Raw genomic sequence first — 24409 nt, 5'->3', positions numbered from 1 at the left:
ATCTATCATGTAAAGCTCAATGAGATTACAAGGAATAACTTTATGCAAGACAGACACAAGGCAACCCCTATAGACCTTTCTAGCAATAACTGACTCACCAACGGGGGTAGACACCAAATAGGGCTCTAATAACATTTCAGGTAAAACATCAAATCTATTAGCAAGGAATGGAGTAACAAAAGATAAATTTGCACCCGGATCTAATAGTGCATACACATCAAAAGAAAAGACCTTTAACATACCGGTAATGACATTAGGTGCATCCTCAACCTCTTGTCTCTCATGCAAGGCGTAAAAGCGGTTGGTGCGTTGGACACCTCCTTGGACTTGTTGACCATGAGCAATTTGTCCTTGAGTCCTACCACCACCATCTCTACAATCCTTAGCATGGTGGCCCAGCTTGCCACACTTAAAGCATGCATTGGAGCCGGCTAAGCATTCCCCTTTGTGAGTCCTTCCACACTTTTTGCAAGTGGGGAAAGTTTGAGTAGCAACATTCTCTCTTGGAATCATTGGTTTACCACTCTTGCCCTTGTTGAACTTTGGAGGAGGAGTATTGGTGGAACCTTGTCCCACAAATCTTTGCCCACCTTGGCCTTTGCCATTGTTACCATGATCTGACCTTTGAGGGTTAAACCCTCCACCATCCACTCTAGCCTTTTTGAACCCCCTTGATCTCTGTCTAAGCTTCTCTTCTTCGATTTGTTCTGCATAAGTCATTAACCGAGAGATGTCCATCTCCTTGACCAACATGGTTGTTTTGCACTCCTTGGACACCAAGCTTGAGACACCGGAAATAAACTTGCTCATTCTAGCTCTTGGGTCGGAGACCATGAAGGGAGCATACTTTGACAACTTAGTGAATTTGAGAGCATACTCCCTCACGCTCATACTTCCTTGACGGAGGTTGATAAACTCTTGGATTTTGGCCTCCCTTAGCTCCAATGGGAAGAAGCGATCTAAGAAGGCACTTTTAAACTCTTCCCATCCTATCGGCCCTATTTCTTCATCCCTCTCAACAACCCATTGTTCATACCACACTCGAGCCACACCTTTGAGTTGATAGGCCACTAGCTCGGCCTTCTCATTTGGTGGCACACCCATGATGGCCACAATCCGGTACACCTCATTAATGAACTCCATAGGGTCCTCATCTAGTTTAGAACCATCGAACTCGGGTGGATTCATCCTTTGGAAATCCCGAATCCTAGAGGCTGCATTTTTCATTTGGGGAGGAGGAACACCTAGATTCCCTTGGTTAGCTACGACTTGGGCTAACAAAGTAATAACACTGCGAAACTCGGCATGGGTTACCCCGTCCTCATGATGTTGGGCATTAGGAATCGGAGGAGTTTGGTCCTCATCGTCAACCCTTGCTCTTCGAGGTGGTCTTCCACGAGTCATTATCTAGAGAACACAAAATGGGTCGTTAGTTAAAGGAAAGCTTATGACACTCTAAGGTACGACATGAATTTGAAAGAAGTGAAAATTTTCCTAAACGTCTCATAGTCTCTTATTCATAATTGTGGCGCGCTTCACAACCATGAACAAGAACCTATTCGACGCGGTATGTTGGACTTCCAAGGATCATTCAAAACCTCGGGCTCTGATACCAAGTTTGTCACGACCCAAGCCTAGGGCCTAGACGTGACATGGCGAATGAGGAACCCGAAAGTACCTCAAACAAGCCTCTTAGCATTCTTTTAGCCTTTCATAGGTAATGATGATAAATAAACAAGCGGAAATCATAATAAATCTTCAACTTACATATGTCCAACAATACCTCTAACTATTAGATTTAACGGGGCTAAGACAAGTCCCTAGCTCACCCTCAATCATAATAGAAGAAATTCCATAGTAAAATATCTTAACATATCATAAACTAGAAAGATAAAGGAGTATTGTTCCCGGAACATGGGAACTCACCAAAAGTAGTCTTCAATGGAATATCAACTAGCCACGTGGAGGAGAATGAGGAGGAGCACTGATCCCTACATGGTGATATCATGTAGGCAAAAGAGTATGCATTAGTACTTTGAATGTACTAAGTATGTAAGGATGCATGAACATTGAGGAAACATTAAAACATTTATGTAATATGGAACATAATTTAATGTATGCATAATAAATCATATATATATCCTTTAAAACATTCACTTTGTGGGAAATTAACCATAACCGACATTTAAGACCATGCGAGCTATTACATGGAATCCAACATAACCCCCTACGTTGGCCGGGGAGACTACTTGCCGGGTAGAACTCCGTCAACTTCATTCGTTTCTTTAACTTTAACTTTAAGGGTTATTTATGGATCCATTAGCCTAAGCCTACAAGGACTCCTATGTTGGCACGTAGTTAATGAGACAAGGGGTTGCTACTAGGATTCCCTTACCGAATCCCACCTCAATGCCTCATTCGGTGCTAAGTCAATCCCACGGAATAGTTTAATACTTTAAAATATTCATAGCATATAACTTGAGAATTCAAACATCATATTCGTTAGAATAGCTCATTAAAACATTTGATAATTCAAATATGCAAGAATTGTCCTTATTGCACAAAGAATCCATCATTCATATTATTTCATCATTCTTTCATTTCATAAGACTCTCTTTTTTTATCATAGATATTGCTTTCATAAACATTTATTTGGAGTCAAAGCATTCAAGTCAAACTTTAGTAAAAACATAGTAAAACTAGGTGGGTTCAAATCACTTTAACTTGCAAATATGTATGTAAATAAATATACATAAATACTTTGAAATCCATTAATTAAAAATCATGCTTTAAATAACCCACCATGAATTTCAAGAGTCTTTAAATAGATAAATAGAAGAATTACTTGTAAACCATCAATTCATACATATGAAATTATGTTGCATCAAAATAGAGCAATAATCATTAGTTTAACCATGATTCATACTATTAAGTAAAATTAAGAATTAACATAAGAAAATATTACTTGAAATCAAGATATTTAATTGAAAGAGTTTTTGGACTACATGGGTGGAAGAACCCATGGATAAACACCCACATAACTTAGAGTAAAGCTTAAAGAAAATAAACATAATTTATCATATAATCAAAATAATTTAGACATGAGAGTGGAAGGAATACTCTCATTGAAACCTTACATACCTGGAAACCGAAGCTTTAGTTGGTACCGGAAGACTTAATGACCACTCTTGAGTCCTAGCTTTTCTCCTTGCCGGAACGTTTTGTGTACTACCCGGAATATATGAATTACCGGAATAGTATTTCTTCACTACTAAGAACTAAAACTATATTTGAGAATGTGTAAAGAAGTGTATAGAGAGAAGATTTGCTTGAGAAAGCTTGATGAATAAAATGAGGAAATAAGGTGGGTATTTATAGGTGGGAAAGAGGACCTAACAATAAATAAAATAATTATAAATAAAAATCTGAAAATTTAGTGGAATATATTGATGTCATGGATGATGTTAAATGGAGGACAATTTATGTCATGAGGGATGTCAAATGTATCTAGATCTTTCTATGGTAGGTGAAATGAGTTATCTTTGACAGAATACTCGTTTTGGGAGCTACGTTTGAATAAGATAAATTCCTTATTTGGATTTGGTGTCTTCATAAGAATTGTATATATGGAAGTCTAGTTTCATATCGTTCAAGAATCAACCAATTTGGATAAACCTACAGTGAGATATGATTTTTCTTCTATAAACACTCATTTCCGTCACAGCATCCTACCTTACAAAGATTAATTTATTTGACCTACTTAACCTCCGAATCTTAAAATATGGTCTTCATAAAAGTTGTAGGTAATGATCTTGTGGTTACTCAGAAATTTGAATCGCTCAATTTGGATATTCCTATGAAAAGTTATGACCAAAATACAGAGGTTGTATCATGTTTAGGCAAAAATTGAAACATCGTATACAACGTTTTTAGGGGATGTTACAGTCTATAAACAAGAAGATCTGTCATTGGTTACCTATTGAAGTTTGGTAGAGCACTAATCTCTTGGAAGTCAATGAAATAAGAGACAGTGTCCAGAAGCTCAACAAAAGCTGAGTTCAGAAGCATGGCCAATTGTGCATCCAAGATCACTTGGCTAGTTAGTATGTTCAAAGAGCTGGGAGTTCACATTGAATTACCTATTAGTATGATCTGTGACAGCAAGGCTGCGATCCAAATTGCTGCAAATCCTATCTTTCATGAAAGTACCAAGCATATTGACATAGATTGTCATTTTGTAAGGGAAAGAATATGTCAATGAATGCTGAAAACTGAGTTTATACACACAAAGGACCAGTTAGCTTACCTGCTTACAAAAAGTCTAGGGAAAGCTCAACATCAACAACTGCTGAACAATCTTGGAGTTATGAATCTATTCAAACCATGAGCTTGAGGTGGAGTGTTAACTATAGCTTAGAGTTAGCAAGCTATCATGGTTAAGATTTAGTTAGAGGTTGTTAGAAGTTGGTTATAAGTTGTTAGAAAGTAGTTAAATATTGGAGTATATAAATATATCACACTATACATGTGCTAGTCACCTTTTGTAACAAACTAAGATTCTCTCATTCAATGTACATTTTCTCTCTTCTCTTCTCTGCACATTCTTCTTCCTCTGTATATTCTCCTTCTCTTACTTCTTCTTCTTCACTTATATCTAAGCTCCACTAATGGAGTTATCATATTTGCTTTCATTTGACGGTTCAACCAAGTTAATTTTTGGTTTGTAATTAAGAAAATACAATGCAATTATATAACCAATAAAATGTAGTATCTAATTTTATAGCTTCACAACAACATTATATTAATTTCTACATGAATAACTCTTGTTTCTTCCATTTTTAAAGGAAGAACCAAAATTTGATACAATTTTTAATTAATTGAATTTAATACTCCCTCTATTCCATATTAACTGAATTTTTAAAGTAATGCAAACATATTAAGAAAAATATTTAAAGACAAAATTTGAACCATATATTTCTCTATTACTCTTTTATTTAATAAGCCTTATAAAGATGATTAAGTGTGAAATCATAAATACAAATAGTCTCTTATTGGAGTATAACTTTGTGAGTAGTGTAGTTTAACTCTTAGAAAATTACAAAACTTCATTAATGCAAGGGTAAATATGAAAAAAGATTCAAACATTTCTCTTAAACTTTGAACAATTCAACTATTTTGAACAATGAAAAAAACTCTACAAATTCAGTTAATATGGAATAGAGAGAGTACTTATTTAGTTGTTTTAGTAGACCATCAAATGGGTTTGTTTTGACAGAACAACGAAGTGAAATGATCTGATTGGGTGGGGGCTGACTCCAAGTTCTCTGTTGAAGTAGAATGCGTTACTTTTGAAAGTTTTGGAGTTGTTACGAGAACCAAGACCACTATACTGGGACAACAAACTTATTCAAGTGTCATCCACATCAACTCATGCTTTTAGGTCTTCAACCCCAAAAAGAGCAAGATCCTTTACAAATGCTTCAGAAGAAAGAAATAGTGTCCAAAAACATCAAGAAAACACTAGCTCTACTTGAGCTTTTTGGTTTCAAGAACTCTACCTCAAAGAAGAACTATGATTCAATCAATGAATCCTCTTCACATGCATCGCGTGATGTGAGTTCTTTATGGATCAACTTGCGCGACAACCTATACTACTCTCCGACGTCCTCAATGATCATGCAAGCAATGATAACTAATGCTTCATTCATAGAAGAACAACTTGTGAAGTTGTAGGCTATAACTTTTATATATTGTAAATATAAGTATATATATTGTGTGTATATATATATATATATATATACATATATAAAATGTAAGTATTCCATTATAATAGATAGTATATTATGTGTATATATTTGATATGCATTATAAGTATATATACAATATTATGTAAGTATTCTATTACAACAAATTTTATATTGTGTGTATATTTGATATATATTTTAAGTATATAATGTAAGTATTATATTAATATAGATAGTATATTGTGTGAATATTTAGCATTGTATATATATATATATATATATATATAATATAATGTAAGTATTCTATTATTATAGATAGTATATTGTGTGAATATTTAGTACTTTCAATGTTCAACTTTCTTCTTTAAAGTTATAATTATTTCAAAATTAAATATGTAACAATACTGTTGACACCCAATTTTGACCCCCCACAAACGTATATTAGTTACCGAGTTTCTTCAATTTTAAACAATCTGAAGTAATTACTTTTATAAAATACCAAAATATTTTCAAGTGTATTTTTTAAAGAAAATTTTGTCATTCTTATAATTTTTAATGATATATATACAGTTCTATATAATTATCTATATAATTATTAATTTCTATAAATATTTAAAAATGATAAAATAATAATAATAATAATAATTTAATTTTATTATTTCGTAAATTAGTAGCTTATATTTTTGAATTAATTAGTTTATAACTAAGTCAATTAATTCATTTTGGTTAGAATTAAGAAGCTCGTTAATTAATTATTATCGATTCGTCTTATTTAATTTTTAGCTGAATTGATAAATTAAATCAATTTGGCTATTTTGTGGTCATTTTCCTTACAAATCTAACCATTTTTTTACTCCATCCTTAACCAAATTTAAAGTCATTTTTTTAGCCCAAAATTCGGGTCCAAAGTCATTCCAACCCAATGTTGTCATTCCATTCTCCACAAATCCAATAACAACAACAACCTACACTACTACAACATACTAACACCTATACACCTAAAGCACAATTCTTATAATAATTTTGATCCCAACACCAACTTACTACAATACTAACCTCACTCCTTTCTTCTTTTTTCTTTTCTACCTCCCAATCCCACCTAAATCCTTTTTTTTAAATTGCCAAACACCATCATTCTCCTACCCCCATCCTTTTCCTTTTCCTTTTTCCTTTTCCCTTTTTCACCCCACCAAATTCATCATTATTCAAAAACCTCATTATTACTCCACAAACCTCTCTCTTTTAAAAAAAATACCTTCATCTTTCTTATAAAAAAAAAAGAACAACAACAATATCACAAAAAGAGGGAGAATTAATCAACATTCAAAAACATACAAGAAGAACACAAAAAAAAGGGAAAGCAAGAACATAATATTACAACAAAAAAAAATAGACGAAAAAAAATCACAAAAAATTCTAGTCTCGGATTTTCAATTCTTTCTTTTTAGTTCTTTCGCTCATTTCTTGGTGGGTTCAAGGAGTTCATCGCCTTCAAATTCATTGTCTCAGTCGCTACCCGAAAATAGGTAAAAATCTTTTCTCGACTTTATTTTATTTCATGAATAATTATTTCATGTCTTCTATGTAGTCGATTTATAATATTATTGTTTTTAGTAAGCATGTGTTAGGATTAATTAGATTAATGACAGAAATTTATTGTCTTGCTTGAAGTATAGTCATATTTTTTTATCAAATATGTGAAAACTCTTAGTTTCGTTCATTATTTTTCCAAGTAGTTTTCTTTGACGATATAGATTTTTACGTTTCCAATTTCTTCTTTTATCATCATTTAGATAATAAATATATGTTTAAGTTGCTTGTTAATTAGAACTTTCATGGCTTAATTGATTTAAATTTTGCTTTGAGATTTGAGTTAGTATAATGTATATGTTAATTCCATGCCCTTTATTTACTCGGATATATTTCTATGTTCCCTTTTTTTCTTTTTTTTTTATATATATGAATGTTGTTAGTCACTATGTTATTTTATTATGTTCATATGTGATTCTTTTAAATGTTATGCATATATACATATGTGTGTTTTGATATTTGATTCTTATGCCTCAAGTACTTACCATACAAAGTTGAATCTAGTGGTAATTTGATCATGAGTTGTGTTGTCCTTATTCATTTATTGTGAAGTTTATGTGTTTGTTTGGTAATATACAGTAGCTCATATTTGTATTATTAAATATTATGCATGAATTGGTCTCTTAGTACAACACATGATTAATTAAAATTAATGAGGTATCTCGTCCTTAGATGCAAGTTTCATATTGGTTTTCTTTAGATCCTAGTGATTGCACTTAAAATGAGATGTGTAAGTATCCATTATTCAATTAATAAGAATCATATCTCAATTGCTTTCTCTCTACTCATTTACTAATGTTATCCTTTTTGTTTATTGTATGAACCATCGTTCGAGTCCAATATAAACTTTCTCCATTATTTGCATTTCGATATTGAGCCACGGAGGCCCAAATACCCTTTTTCGAGTCGTCATCTTCAAAAAAATGGAAAGGGATGTTGATTTACAGGTTGCTAGAGTTAAAAATAGGATGTATACGGTGTATATGCATATCGATATACATGAAAATTGTATTGTATACACTAATATACAGTGCATATGCATCCGCAATATATAGTAGAATTGGGCCTAAGGCCCAAAACGCAGGTGACCCAATAACTTAGCCCAGGCATACAGAAACTAAGTGTTGGCCAAATTTTCATACTCTATTCAGCTATATTTAATTCGGGTTGTAATAATTTATTTATTTACTTACGTTTATTTATACTTGCGTAGAAGTTGATTTAGTTTGGTTTAATTTATTGAACTCCCCTAAAAGAGAAGCCATTTTTTTTTGTTAATTTATTCTTTAAAAATGATTTCATTTAAGTGTTTTCTTTTACTTAGACATTTCAACAAAAGTATAATTTTTTTTCAAATTATCTTAAAAGTTTTTAAGTTGATGTTCTTTCAAATCAATTGAGTTTAAAATGTCTTTTTCCAAATTGATTTTTTCCTAAATAGCTCAAGGGATTTTCCTTATTTAATCAAAGTATTAATTGCTTTTAATTTAGTTAAAATACGTTAGATCTATTACTTCTCTTTAAACATATTTAAAATTCATTTACTTAGTAATTTAATAGAGTATATTTTCTTGATAAATTATCTCAAATATTTCAAGTTGATTTATTGCTAAAATAAATATATTTATCTTTACTGCTTACAAGTAATTTTCTCAAAGTTAGTTAAATAATTTTTAAATCATCGGATAACCGCACGTTAGCGGCCATTTTGAGTGCTAACACCTTCTCAAAGTGGAGAGGTGAATCCTGACCTATTTTCTCTAATTTTTAAGACTTAAATCTGTTAGGGTCTTTTAAATTAAATTTTCTTAATTTCTTTTAAAAAATTAAGTGGCGACTCTTTTTTTTAAATTGATTTTTTTCTCTAGAAGTTAAAATTAATTTTAAACCGTCTTTTTTCCTACATAACAAATACACTATATTGATAATTGACTCAAACTTTCGAATTAATAAATATTATTGTGGTGATGCTGATAATGATGATGAAATTGTCCATTAAGCCCACTTGACCAAAACTCGAGCCAACCTGATTGATTCGAAAAAATTGAGTTAATGAATTGTGGGCTGGGCTGGCGAACAATTTTCTAATGTTGAGTCGAATCGGACCGACTAGTTATAGATGACCCGGCCCAGTTTGATACCAAAGATCAATTGATTTTTTTAATGCACAAGTATGATTCGCTCCCACCCACTTAACATGCTTATAAAAGGTTTTTTCCTGCTACTAGAATTCTTTCAAAATCTTAAATATCAAAATGTAGTCATCTTGCTAAATTTAGGTTTGATTATATTGGTTGTTGTATTTATTTTCATCATGAGTCATGTGAACCTAGCTAATAATACGATGATGAAACGGTCCATTAAGCCCACTTGGCCAAAACTCGGCCCAACCTGATTGATTCGAAAAAGTTGAGTTAACGGATGTGCGATGGGCCGGAGAACAATTTTCTAATGTTGAGTCGGATCAAAACGACCAGTTATAGATGGCCCAGCCCGTCTAATATCAAAGATCAATTGATTTTTCTAAAGGATAAATTACCAAACTATACATCTTTTATTACCATATTTGCTAAAAGTCCCAATCCTTTAAAAAATTTACCAAAATCCCTTATTTTTAGTTTTTCCCTTCATCTTCCGGATACATAACTCAAAAACACATTCTCTCTCCTCTAAATCATTTTCTCTCGCTCTCTCTCCATCTTCAAGATCCAAAAATTTAAGGAATTTACTAAGCATATCCCTAATTTCTCCCCTAAAATCACTCACATGAGTTAGACTATCATCTCCTTTTGATTCTCAGCTGCATTCTCTCTCTATTTTCATAGCTTTACTGCTTCATGTTTTGCCAAGAGACCCATTAAAGAAATTGCCAAATTAATCTCCCAATTTCCCCCTTCCCCTTCTTCTTGCTCAAATTTCTTCAAACTCCAGCAAAGTCTGAATCTTGAAACCCATTTAGCCTTGGTTTTAGACTGTTAAAATCCTGGGAGTTTGATGAAGCTGAGAATATATTGAATGCTATTGTTGTTGCTGATAGTCTGAGGAAACCAATTTCAAAAATAGCTTCTTTGTTGTATCAAAAATAGCTTCTTTGTTTCACTACTTCTGATACATCTTGTTTATGTATCAAATTCTCATGTATCAAGCTTTAATGCTTCTGATACATCATGTTTTTGTATCGGATTCTCATGTATCAAGTTTTACTGCTTCTGATACATCTTGTTTATGTATCAGATTCTCATGTATCAAGTTTTAATGCTTCTGATACATCGTGTTTATATATTTATTTTTTTAAAATGTCATTTTCTCTGAAGATTTACTGGTTCTGATACATCTAGTTTATGTATCAGATTCTTATGTATCAGGCTTTAATGCTTCTGATACATCGTGTTTTTGTATCGAATTCTCATGTATCAAGCTTTAGTGCTTCTGATACATATTGTTTATGTATCAGATTCTCATGTATCAAGATGTAATGATTCTGATACATCATGTTTATGTATCAAAATCTCATGTATCAAGCTTTAGTGCTTCTGATACATATTGTTTATGTATCAGATTCTCATGTATCAAGATGTAATGATTCTGATACATCATGTTTATGTATCAGAGCTTGATACATAAATTTTTCTGATACATAAGGTTTAATGCTTGATACATAATTTTTTTTGATACATAAGGTTTAATGTTTGATACATAAATTTTTCTGATACATAAGGTTTAATGCTTGATACATAAATTTTTCTGATACATAAGGTTTAATGCTTGATACATAAATTTTTCTGATACATAAGATTTAATGTTTGATACATAAATTTTTCTGATACATAAGGTCACTTTTGTATCATATATTCTAATGTATCAAACTCATATGCTCTGTTTTTTGAATTTCAGGAAACGTGACCCAACACTCATTAAATGTGAAGCTACAGCAGAGATAAGCATTAAGAAGGAGCTTTTCTTCTCCATTCAGTTATATATCCAAGCATCGGAAGGGGAAATTAAATAGGATTCCTCTTCATCATCTTCCATCGGCGAGACAGTCACCTCCGCCGCCATTCCGCCAATAATCCTATGCTCTGTTTTTTGATTTTTTCAAGTCCCTCATAACTGTTACGCTTTGTATGGGTTAATTCCCTTATTTAGCTAAGTAGTTGACTGAAAGAAGAAAACTTAACTTGATTTACGTTATCTTTCCATAAATAAATCAACAACATTAATTATTATGTACACAAAACGTGATGTATCAAAAATACCACTAATGTATCAGAAATTTGAAAAAAATCAGAGAAATCGGATAATTTTAAAAAAATAGAGATAAATTGTAATTGAACTTTTTCACTATGAGATTTAGGTAAAGTTCCATTTTTTAAATGCGCCAGTCTGATTCGATCCCACCACTTAACATGCTTACAAAAAGGTTCTTTCCTACTACTAGAATTCTTTTAAAATCTTGAATATCAAAATGTAGTCATCTTGCTAAATTTAGGTTTGACTACGTTGGTTGTTGTATTTATTTTCTCATGAGTCACGTGAACCTAGCTAATTTCTACTATATAAAAAAAGCATGAAGTGTAGGACGACCACAACATAATCGATTGTACATTGCACAATAAAAGTTGGACAGATGTCTATTCTCTATTATTTAAAGCAAAAACAAGGGTATTTTTGTATTTTGCATATGTTCTTCAAGCTTCTCGAGCATTCTTTCTTTTCTTTCTCTCTCCTCTTCCCTGGCGTTGCTCTCCAAGTTTCTCAAACCAAAAATCAATTCAGTTAGCTTTCAAAATTTAGGAATTTACATCAACCATACTTAAAAACACCCACTCGAATTTATATCAGTAAGAATTTCAGTCCTTTGGGGGTTTGCTTCACAGTTCTTCACATTGCAGGACTCCAAATCAGTCAATATCATGAATTTCAGCTATAAACATTAACACCCAATCGACTATGTTCAAACATTTTTAGATCCAAAACAAATCAAAGCTTCGAAAATCTCATCAATGGAGACTCAAACTGTTATTACTAGCTTCAGCTGAGAATTGACAACTTCCCACCAAAAAATCTTTTGATTCAGTATCTAAATTTCACTTTCGACATCAAATTTTTAGCTTCGAATATCGTCTCGTAGGTTCCAATATTATAGTCTTGAATTGGGTTAATTTTAGACGCTTTTCAAAGCAAGCTAATATAATTGTGAAGTCTGGACATTGCATAATCGTCACTTCGATGATGCCTAACAAGGTGAAGCTTCTCGATTTAGTTGCAAGTAAGCCTGGCAGAAGATCGAGTTTTCTCCGGTCCGGACCAATTTCGATTTCGGTTCGGACTCCGGTTAAATTGGAACCAATTGACCGATAAGTACCGATAATATATGGTATTAGAACGGATATCAGTGTGGATCGTGGATTTTTACCAGGCAGATTTTGTTCCGTTTGAATCGGTTCCGATCCAATTTTAGTGGTAAGATTTAGAGCCTGTTTGAATACGCTTAAAAAAATAACTTTTATGTATAAAGTGCTTTTAGAATTTTAAATTAATTTCTTTTTTCTTTTAAATTTTCAACGACTCTTATTCCATTTTTCTCATAAATTCACAAAATATTTCATTAAAATCTTACCAATTCTCTCAATTTTTAAACTTTCTTGTTGATTACTTGATTATAAATTTTATATTTGTGTTATTTGTTAATTGGAGTTCAGAGATTTTTTCTGAAGTAATTTGCAAGCTTCAATTGACATCTCACATTTGGTTATACGTTCATTTTTATACAAACGTTCGATACATTCGTTCCAACTTTAACTCTTTATTTGTTTATTTATTAAGTTACTATATTTTTTTCTTATATTTATATTTCTTGTTTTTATTATATTTTAATTATTTTAAACTTTAATATGGATTCACAAACAAATAGTGAAAAAAGAAAAAAATCAATATCCGCCAAGAAAAAATCTACTATTATAAAATTAAATTTAAAGTTCCTATTGCTTACTACTTTTTATTATTTAAACATAAACTTTAAACTTTACTCAAATTACAATTCTTACAAGTTACGAGTTTCAAATTAAAAAATGAAAGTTTTATAAAATTTACAAACTTGTTGTAATAATATTAACATTTTAAATATTTATGTATGTATTTTTTTTAAAAAATCAATAATGACCCAGTTCCAATACCGATCCGATCCGATTCCAACCCGTTATATATAGAATCGGACCGAAAACTTGAAAATGTACCTGTTGACCCGGGCATAATATCATATATGTATCACATGGAGTATTAGTTTTCTTATATAATCATTCAAAAATATTTCATTAATCTTGAAAAAAATTGAATAATGACATTGGTAGACTATTAGCACTGTTAAGAGGTGATCATATTCTAAAATGTTTTAAAAGTTAGAAACTAACTAGAAATGTTAGCTCAAAGGGGTTTTAATGTATCTGTTCCATTTACTAAAAGAACGAGGTATGTTTAACATTAATTTAGAAACTACCGCTCAACAATTAGTGATCATAAATAGATCTATGAAACATTTTAAATTATATATACGGTTAGATTAATAATTTTTTATATTATCAGATCACCTTTATTTATTATATCACTGTCTCATGTTTTTTCTTTTCAAATATTACAAATTCAACATTCTAAGGGATAACAGGCAAATATCCTTCAAATAATCTATTAGCGTAATTTTCATACGGCTGATACATACCTTAAACTCATAATTAAAAGTTATTAAATTTTACACATCGTCAATATAAACATGTTTTACATCATCAACTGATCATCCAAAAATATCTACATGTACCTCCTTATAAATAAAAGCTATCTTACCTACAACCGATAAAATTTTACAAAAATTCACGATGTATATTACTTAAATTCAAATAAAAGAAACTTGAAATCACTAGAAATAATTGTTAATTTATATTGTACTATATATATCCACTTTTTTAGTAATAATAGTGATGATGATGATGATAATGAAACAGCCCATTAAGCCCACTTGGCCAAAATAGTCCAACCTGATTAATCCGAAAAAATTGAGTTAACGAATTGTGGACTCGAGTCGGAGAACAATTTTCTAATGTTGAGTTGGATCGGACCGACCAGTTATAGATGACCCGACCCAGTTTGATAGTGAAGATCAATTGATTTTTTTTAATGCGCCAATATGGTTCGGCCCATCCACTTAACATGCTTACAAAAGGCTCTTTCCTGTTACTAGAATTCTTTCAAAATCTTGAATATCAAAATGTAGTATTCTTGCTAAATTTAGATTTGATTATGTTGGTTGTTGTATTTATTTTCATCATGAATCACGTGAACCTAGCTACCTAGTTTAAACATGGCATATGCACTACATATGTATTGTCATGTTCTACGTAAAATCATTAGACTATGGTGCATAAAGAAAATTTAAAATTTAATTTGAAAAAAAAACTTGTCTTGTAGCAGAATTAAGGTCGTTAGATTTGTAGAAACTTATATTAGAATTTACTTTTTATTTTCAAATTGGCGCTCGATATTTGCATTGGAACTTTGACAAATTCAAAATAATGTCGATAACGTGTCTGCGCATATGATTTTTCTTAGTTCTCTATTCACATAATTCAAATTTGAGACATTTCAACAAATCTAAGGAAGCAAGTCCTAGGCCTCACTATCTATCAATCAAGCAGGTAAAGGGAGTGACTCTTCCTCTTTTCTAGGTTTTTTTTACTTTCTCGGCATTCTCACAACCGACCCTAGTTTCAAAAAGAAAAGCACAACTCTCTCAGTCTTGGTTCGAAGTATAGGAAAAGAAGGAGATCACTGAATCAGTTGGCTCAGCTCTGAAAACTGAGTAATATTTTGATCTAGGACTACCTCTATTAAAATCTCAAAAAAAACAAAAAAATTCTCATCTTCTGGATAAAGTATAAAATAAAGTGATAGGAGATGAAAGCATTGTTCTCGCCTCCGACCCGGAAGAACACAGAGTCAAGCCTTTAATTATGAGTGAAGAAATTATATATAATCCACCATATTAATCCTACTCAATCAGCAAAGTATATAAACAAATGAGAGGAGAGTCTAACAAGGTTGAATGGAGGAAGCCCGTGTGGTCTAATTATAGAGCTCCAAAGTGGAAGTTTATATTGTTCCTGACCTTGCATAGAAGACTACTTAATAAGGCCAAATTAGCAAAATGGGGGTGTATTGAATCGGCTACATGTTCACTATGTGATCAAGAAGAGGAGAACATTGATCATTTATTCTTTGACTGCCTTTATGTAGGGGTGTGTATCGGTTGGTTCGGTTCAATTTTAAGTATTATCGATTTGGTTTATCGATTTTCAATTTCTAAATACGTTAAACCGATAACCAAATCAATAAGATATTTGTTATCGATTTTCGTTTTATCGGTTTTTGATCTTTAATTGTTCGGTTTTCGATTTAACCAATAAGAAAATACTTTTAAAATAAATATACGATTCATGGAGCCACTGTCGTAGCAACTTGCAAACTTGCAAATCCTTGCCGCAACACTGAACCTAAATCTGCAAAGCTTAACGGGTAAATACTAATATTTAATATTAAATAGTACTCCCTCTATTCCATATTAGTTGGATTTCTAAGGTAATACACACATATTAAAAAAAGCATTAAAGGACAAAATTTGAATCAAATTTTTCTCTATTACCCTTTTGTTTAATCAGCATCATATAGATAATTAAATGTGAAATTATAAATACAAGTAGTCCTTTATTGGAGTATAACTTTGTAAGTAATGTAGTTTACTCCTAGGAAATTACAAAACTTCATTAATGGAAAGGGTAAACACAGAAAAAGTTTCAAACATTTCTCTTGAACTTTGAACAATTCAACTATTTTGAACAATGAAAAAAGTTCTAGAAATTCAGTTAATATGGAATAGAGGGAGTATTATATAGTGATTAACTGATTATATATTTATATTAATATTTTTTGTTTGATATTTGTATATGAATAAAAAACTAAAAATTAAATTAGTAAATTATTAGTCTTTAATGGGTTATCAATTTACCCAATAACTCAATATTAAAAAATTAATACCAAACCGATAACCCAATAATTTTGACATTTTGATGATATATGCCGTGTGGTAGATGAAAAAGAAATGAAAATCTAATAGCTCATTTCTTAAATTGAATTTGGGTTTATAGGGAACTGAATCTGTAGCAATGGGGAATATTTAAATGGGTATGGATATGCCATTTAATATGTGGCATCACTGTGGGGCGAGTGACTCTCACTCACTACATAATATTTGAGGTTGGGTATAGAAAAGGGTAAATAAATATATTTTTGAATAGTATTGATTGTGAATTTCAGTGAAATGAAGCAAAAACTAACTAGCTAAGCAAAGAAGAATAGATGAGAAGCTACTTTCATTACTGCAGAATCTCAAATTCCAATTACAATGAGAAGAGAGAATCAATTTCTATATATCTATCTTCCTTCATGACTAACACCTCTATTTATAAGTGAGCTGTATAACAAACTTTCCAACAACCCTTAACAAACTTACTATGCTAACTTAACAGATTAACTAACTAACTGATCCAGCTGTCTCATTAACAGTCCACTAACTAACTAACTTTCTCAACATCCTCCCTCAAGCTAGACGTATGAAAAATATTTTTCATTCCTAGCTTGGTCAGTTGATAGCCATGTTTTACACTAGTAAGCCCCTTTGTAAACAAGTCAGCAGGTTGTTCTGTTTTATTCAAATACACAGGCTAAACCAATTCTAATTGAACCTTTTCCCTGATAAATTGATAATCAATGTCTATGTGCTTAGTTCTCTCATGAAATATTGGATTGGCTGAAATCTGAATTGCAGATTTGCTGTCACTGTGTATGGTTACCGGCAACTTTACCTGCACCCGTGGTTCCTTAAACAAGCCAACCAACCATACTATTTCTGCAACTGTTGAGGCCAAGCTTCTGTACTCTGCCTCAGCGGAACTCCTTGATATAGTATCCTATTTCTTAGACTTCCATGAGATCAGTGAGTTCCCATATGTAACCATGTAACCAGTTATTGAATTTCTATTATTTGGACATGATGCCCAATCTGCATCATAATATGCAGTCAACTTATTTACACTATCAGCTGCCATAAGTGTCTCAAGTCCTGCTGATTGTTTAACATATCTAACCACCCTCATTGCTGCATCCATATGAGAAGTCTTTGGACTGTGCATAAACTGGCTTAATAATTGAACTGCAAATGCAATATCTGGCCTTGTGATTGTTAAGTAAAGTAATCTTCCTACTAGCCTTTGATACTTACTAGGATCATCCAGCAACTTGTCCTTTTCATCAGTAGGTGGAAAGTGTAAGTGAAACTCTACAGTTGTGAGTTTCTGATTTAATTCAATAGGAGCTCCAACAGGTTTTGAGCTAGATAATCCCATATCTGAAATCAGTTCAAGACAATACTTCCTCTGATGCATCAAAATTCCATTGTTATTTCTGGCAAACTCAATCCCTAGAAAATATCTCAAGTCTCCTAAATCTTTGATCTTGAACTTGTTCTGGAGGATTTCCTTTGTATGCAGGATCATCTTATGATCACATTTGCTGAGCTGGCCGAAAGAAGCAAGCAAAGAGTCTTACATCCATTAGTTTGCAAGGGATTCAATGCCGATTTTGATGGAGATCAAATGGCTGTTCATGTACATTTATCCTGTAATCAGCAAATCATCCACATAAACTAGAACCATCACCATCCTGTCTCCTTGATGTTTTAGTGAACAAAGAGTAGTCATAATGGCTCTGTTGAAATCCAGATTCAATCAGAGCTGTAGTTAACTTAATGTTCCACCATCTACTGGCTTGTTTAAGTCCATAAAGTGGTTTAGTAAGCCTATACACTGTCCCCTATTCACTTTTATGGACAAAACCCAGAGGTAACTCCATGTACACTTCTCCATTCAGATCACCTTGAAGAAAAGTATTGAAACATCCATCCGATGGATTTCCCAATGATGTGTTGCAGCTAAGGCTATAACAGCCCTAACAGTTCCCATCTTTACAATAGGAGAGTGTTACAAGAAGGGGAAAAAAGATTAGAAAACAAAAAGTTGAAGCAATTAAAATGTAGTTGTAAATTGCTACAAAACTGCAGGGAAGAAGAAGAGAAAGCTGAAATATTTTAAGTATTCTTCTTATTTCTTAGATTGATAATTGCATAGGCTACACACACATATATATAGTGTGTGTATGAGGACTACAAACCACAAAACAAGCAGGAAAAAAAACTCACACAATACATATGTGGCCAACTATCCACCACTCTTTGTGGCCAACTAACCACCACTCTTTGTGGCCAACTAACCACCACTTATTGTGGCCAACTAACCACCACTAAGTTTTAAATAAAAGACTTGGTTACTACATAAAAATATCTACTAAGTAGGAGTTTCTTAGATAAATCTTAATTTCCTAACACTCCTCTTTAAGATTTTTCATTGAAACGCCCTGCAACGACCTTTGAAACTCAAACTTATTGGTGGGAAGAGCTTTGGTTAGAATATCAGCTTGTTGTTCTTCACTTCTGCAATGCACCAGCTTAACTTCCCCATTCTTCTCGGCATCTCGCAAAGCATGGAATCTGATGTTGATATGCTTCGTCCTTCCATGTTGCACTGGATTTTTAGCCATAGCAATGGCTGATTTATTGTCTACATAGATCACTGTTGGTTCTTTTGTCAAAAGATCTAATTCAAACAAGATTTTTCTCAACCAAATTCCTTGATTTGTAGCATATGCAGCTGCCACATACTCGGCTTCTGCTAAAGATTGAGCTACGATATCTTGCTTTTTTGTGCTCCAAGAAAAAAATGCCTGAACCAAATAAAAAAGAGTAACCAGACGTGCTTTTGTAATCATCCACACATCCACCCCAATCGCTATCTGAATAGCCAATAAGAGATCCATTCTCCACACTTCTATACCAAATGCCATAATCAGTTGTCCCTCTAATATACCTCAACACCCTTTTAGCAGCTCCAAGATGCTTGGTGCTGGGACATTGCATATATCGGGACAGTAGACTAGCTGCAAACATCACATCTGGCCTGGTAGCAGTCAGATATAACACGCTTCCAATAAGGCTCCTATAAAGTTTTGAATCTGCCCGTTCTTCTCCATCATCCTTCATTAACTTTTCATTCACAACAAGTGGAGTTGCAACAGGTTTGCACTTATCAAGCTTGAACCTTTTTAAGAGATTCAGGGCATACCTCTTTTGGAACAAGAAAATTCCTTCAGAAGATTGAGAAATTTCTATTCCCAGGAAGAACTTCATCTCCCATAGATCAGACATTTCAAAAACTTTTAGCATCGCATTTTTAACTTCTTGAACCGCAAGAGAATCTTCACCTGTGATCATCAAATCATCAACATAAACGGATATCACAATTAGCTTTCCATCAGCTTGCCTTTTAAAGTATAAAGTAGGCTCATTTAGGCTTCGGTTGAAGCCTTGAGACAACAAATGAGTATCCAGCCTACTGTACCAAGCTCTCGGAGCTTGTTTAAGACCGTAGAGAGCCTTTTTAAGCTTATACACCTTGTCTTCTTCACCAGCAACTATAAAACCTTCAGGTTGTTCAACATAAATATCTTCTTCAAGAAATCCATTTAGAAATGCAGATTTGACATCTAAATGATAGATTTTCCATTTGTACTGTGCTGCAAGAGCAATTAGAAATCTTACTGTCTCATGCCTCGCAATAGGTGCAAACGTATCTCCAAAGTCCACTCCAGGCTGCTGGGAATAGACTTTAACTACGAGCCTGGATTTATGTTTGAAGATGGATCCATCTGGATTGAACTTCGTTCTATAGACCCATTTAACACCAATAATGTTCTTTTGTTCGGGCCTATCAACCAGCTCCCACGTATCATTTTTATTAATCATGGCAAGCTCCTCCTCCATTGCGGAAATCCAAGCTTCATGACTTGCTGCTTCTTCAAAGGAAGATGGTTCCACAAGAGCAAAATTGCATTGCTCATAAACTTCAGCTAGTGACCTGGTCTTCAAAACTGGAGAATCAGTTGTCAATTCAACATTTGAAAGGTGTCCTGCTCCAGTAATAGGACTGGAAGAAATATCACTCGTCCTCGGACTTTGAGCTGCAACTGAGGTGCTCCCATCTTGGTTCTTCACAACAATATCTCGATCCCAATCATAGTGGCTAGACTCGTCCACCGCAAGATCTCTACTGATAAGCACCTTCTTCGTACGAACATTATACACTTTGTACCCTTTTGAAACTGTGCTATAGCCCAACAAAATACAGAGTTCTGCCTTGTTATCCAATTTGCCTCTTTTAGCATCTGGAACATGTGCATAGCAGACTGAACCAAAGACTTTTAAGTGTCTAGCAGATGGCTTTATACCCCTCCATGCTTCAAATGGTGTCATGTCTTAGAGTGCTCTAGTTGGTAACCTGTTCAGCAAATAGACTGCAGTATTGACTGCCTCAGCCCAAAAATATTTAGGCATCTTCTTTTCTGCCAGCATGCATCTTTCCATCTCCATCACTGTTCTGTTTTTCCTCTCAGAAACCCCGTTCTGTTCTGGAGTGTAGCTTACAGTGAATTGTTGTTGAATACCTAAGTCTTTACAATACTTGCTGAATTGATGTGAAGTATATTCAGTTCCATTATCTGACCTGATATACTTCAACCGGCAGCCACTCTCCATTTCTACCATAGCCTTGAATTCTTTGAAAATAGAGAACACCTGAACTTTGCTACTTAGAAAAAAGACCCATGTCATTCGAGTAAGGTCATCTATAAAGAGAATAAAATATTTATTCCTACTCAAAGAAGACGTCCTCATTGGTCCACATATATCTGTATGAACCAACTCTAGCTTTTCCTTCGCCCTCCAAAGACTTCCTTTAGGAAAAGATCGTCTATGCAATTTACCAAGTTGACATGACTCACAAACATCTCGGCACATGTCAATTTTGGGTACATCAAGCACCATACCCTTGGATTGCATATACACCAATGAACTAAGGTTGTAATGACCGAATCTTTTGTGCCAAAGCCAAGTATCACTCATTTCAACATTGAAAGAGCAACTTTCAGCAGAATAGCATGAAATTGGAAAGGAATTGCCAATCATGCTAATTTTAGCTACTTCACAACCTTTAGGATCATAAATGACACATTATTTATCCTTAAAAGTAAGTGAGTAATTATTATGAAGTAACTGAGCAACACTCAACAAGTTTTGAGTTAAGCTTGGCACATAAAGAACATCATTTATGATTTTCATACCTTCATCCGCAGGAAATTTTACGGACCCTCTACCTTGAGCTTGCACTAGTGCACCATTTCCAAGCTTCACTTTGGTCCTATCAGACCTGTCCAAGCTAACAAACAGATTTTCATCAATTGCCATGTGCCTTGTGCACGTACTATCGATATACCAATTGCATCGATCAACATGTGATGTGTGCGAAGCCATGAATACCTCCTCCTCTGTTTTTTCAACTTGGTGATCTTCCGCAAAATTTACTCGTTGGGAAGACTGACCACTTTGAGTTTGCTTTTGCCTGCAATACTTCTCAATGTGCCCATATTTCTTGCAATATCTGCATTGAATAAGGGACCTCTTGGACTTCTGCCAACAATTCTTCTCCAAGTGGTTTGTCTTCTTACAAATACCACAAGGTGGAAATTTACCTCTCCTCGACAATTCACCTTGGTATCCACCAGATTTCACCTCTCCAGAGTGGTCTAAAGAGACTTTTTTTCTTCCTTTTGTTGCCTGAATTTATGCCTTACTTGAAAGGCATCTTCGACTGTCCCTTCGCTTCTCATGGTTACCCGTTGCTCTTGGATTTGCAATTTAGAGATCAACTCAGCTATTGAAAGAGTAGTCAAGTCATAAGACTCTTCAATAGCTGAGATTTTTGATTCAAACTTGTCCGGAAGGCTAATCATGATCTTCTCTACAACCTTCTGGTCTGGAAAGTTTTCACCAAGTATCCTTATTTGGTTCACAATATCCATCAGTTTGAAAGAGTACTCTTTCACACTATCCGAATCCTTCATCTTCAAGAGCTCAAACTCCCTCTTCAAAGCTAAGACCTTAACGGACTTAACTCTGTTGCTGCCTTCAAACTCCTCCTTTAGCTTATCCCAGGCTTCTTTGGCTGTCTCACAAGCCATAATCCTTGTAAACATCACTTCCGTAAGGCTGGAATATATGCAAGTGAGAGCTCTTGGTGATTTAGTCACCAACTCATCATACTTTTTTATATCATTGAGAGTTGGGTTGTCTCTCAATGGCTAGACAACAGGTTCTCCTCTCTCAATGACATCCCACAAGTTGAGAGCCTTCAAATAGGCCTTCATTTTAATGGCCCAAATATGATAATTATCGCCAGAAAAAATCGGAGGACCCGTCGTTGGTTGATTTTCTGGTGCCATGTTTTCTAGCAAACAGATCCAAGAAAAAAAGTTTAAAAAAAGATGAGCCAATCAACAAAAAAACAAATTCAGATCCCGTAAGAAATGGGCTCTGATACCATGTTACAAGAAGGGGAAAAAGGATTAGAAAACAGAAAGTTGAAGCAATTAAAATATAGCTGTAAATTGCTACAAAACTGCAGGGAAGAAGAAGAGAAAGCTGAAATATTTTAAGTATTCTTCTTATTTCTTAGATTGATAATTGCATAGGCTACACACACATATATATAGTGTGTGTATGAGGACTACAAACCACAAAACAAGCAGGAAAAAAAACTCACACAATACATATGTGGCCAACTATCCACCACTCTTTGTGGCCAACTAACCACCACTCTTTGTGGCCAACTAACCACCACTTATTGTGGCCAACTAACCACCACTAAGTTTTAAATAAAAGACTTGGTTACTACATAAAAATATCTACTAAGTAGGAGTTTCTTAGATAAATCTTAATTTCCTAACAAAGAGAAAGTTTCTTGATAGTCCAGGCCTTCTTTTTTATTATATCCCTTGGCCACTAACCTAGCCTTGAACCTATCAACCACCCCATTTGCCTTATACTTTATTTTATACACCCATTTGCACCCTATAGGTCTCTTCTCCTTAGGTAGTGGAGTGATCCTCCAGGTATGATTGTCCTTCAGTGCTTGTATCTCATTCTTCATAGTTTCTATCCATCTAGGATCTCGAATAGCCTCCTTATATGAAGTAAGTTCCCTTTCATGAGAAATTTGGCTACAAAACTCCTATAGGAAGGTGTGATACTCTAATAGTCCACTGCATTTCTGATGGAATATAGACAATTTCCAACTGTCTTCTTATGTGATAATATGTAGTCTATATGCCAAATAGGGGGCTTAGCTGCCCTATTGGACTTCCTAGTAGCTGTTGGTGAAATCTGACCCTATGAAGGATCCTGTGAAATCACATCTCCTGTAGTGTGCATAGACTGAGTAACTTCAAAAACCATAGGCTGAGGAACTTCAGAATCCACAGTAGCAAGTATAGAAGGCAATGTGTCATCAAACATAGGAGAAATAGGCTCTGCAGGTCCAATTGTAGTATCAAGTGTTTCAGGGGTGATGACAATACATGAAGTGTGTTCACAATCTTCTATATGAGAATATGACATAAGAAATTCTGGATCATTGGCTTCACAAGAAATGTGATCCTTAAAAGGAAACTCATTCTCATGAAAATGAACATCTCTGTTGACAAAAATGACTCTGAACTCAATGTCTAGCAATTTGTATCCTTTCTGATTGACAGCATATCCAAGCAACACTGCTCTCTTAGCCTTTGGTGCAAACTTATCATCCCTTCTCAGATTTGTGGCAAGTGCAAGACAACCTATCATTCTGAGATATGTCAGAGAAGGTTGTTTATTATACAACTTCTCATATGGTGATTTGTTCCCCAGAACTGATAATGGTATCCTATTGATAATATAAGTTGCAGTTTCTATGCACTCTCCCCAAAATCTAGTTGGTAAATACCTTTGAAACTTGATAGCCCTTGCAGTCTCTAGTAAATGTCTGTGTTTC

General features: G+C 33.7%; 1 protein-coding gene across 1 annotated transcript; it reads right to left on the bottom strand.

Moving 5' to 3' along the window:
• Positions 1 to 17347: 17347 nt before the first annotated feature.
• LOC129872560 (uncharacterized mitochondrial protein AtMg00810-like) lies at positions 17348 to 18397 on the bottom strand. The gene is made up of 2 exons (XM_055947519.1): positions 18311 to 18397; positions 17348 to 17953 (listed from the first exon to the last, which is right to left on the bottom strand). Exons 1-2 carry the CDS (start codon positions 18395 to 18397, stop codon positions 17348 to 17350), a joined length of 693 nt encoding a protein of 230 aa, XP_055803494.1.
• Positions 18398 to 24409: the final 6012 nt, after the last annotated feature.

The sequence above is a fragment of the Solanum dulcamara genome, chromosome 11, assembly GCF_947179165.1.
Source record: "Solanum dulcamara chromosome 11, daSolDulc1.2, whole genome shotgun sequence".
Lineage (NCBI taxonomy): Eukaryota > Viridiplantae > Streptophyta > Magnoliopsida > Solanales > Solanaceae > Solanum > Solanum dulcamara.
The sequence above is the reverse complement of the archived record's forward strand: the minus strand, read 5'-3'. Positions and strand labels throughout refer to the sequence as shown.

Coding starts and splice junctions, on each gene's coding strand:
- LOC129872560 (XM_055947519.1), bottom strand. CDS start 18,397: ATGGGAACTGTTAGGGCTGTTATAGCCTTAGCTGCAACACATCATTGG. Junction 17,954..18,310: donor TTTCAATACTTTTCTTCAAG/GTGATCTGAATG, acceptor TCTTTCGGCCAG/CTCAGCAAATGTGATCATAA.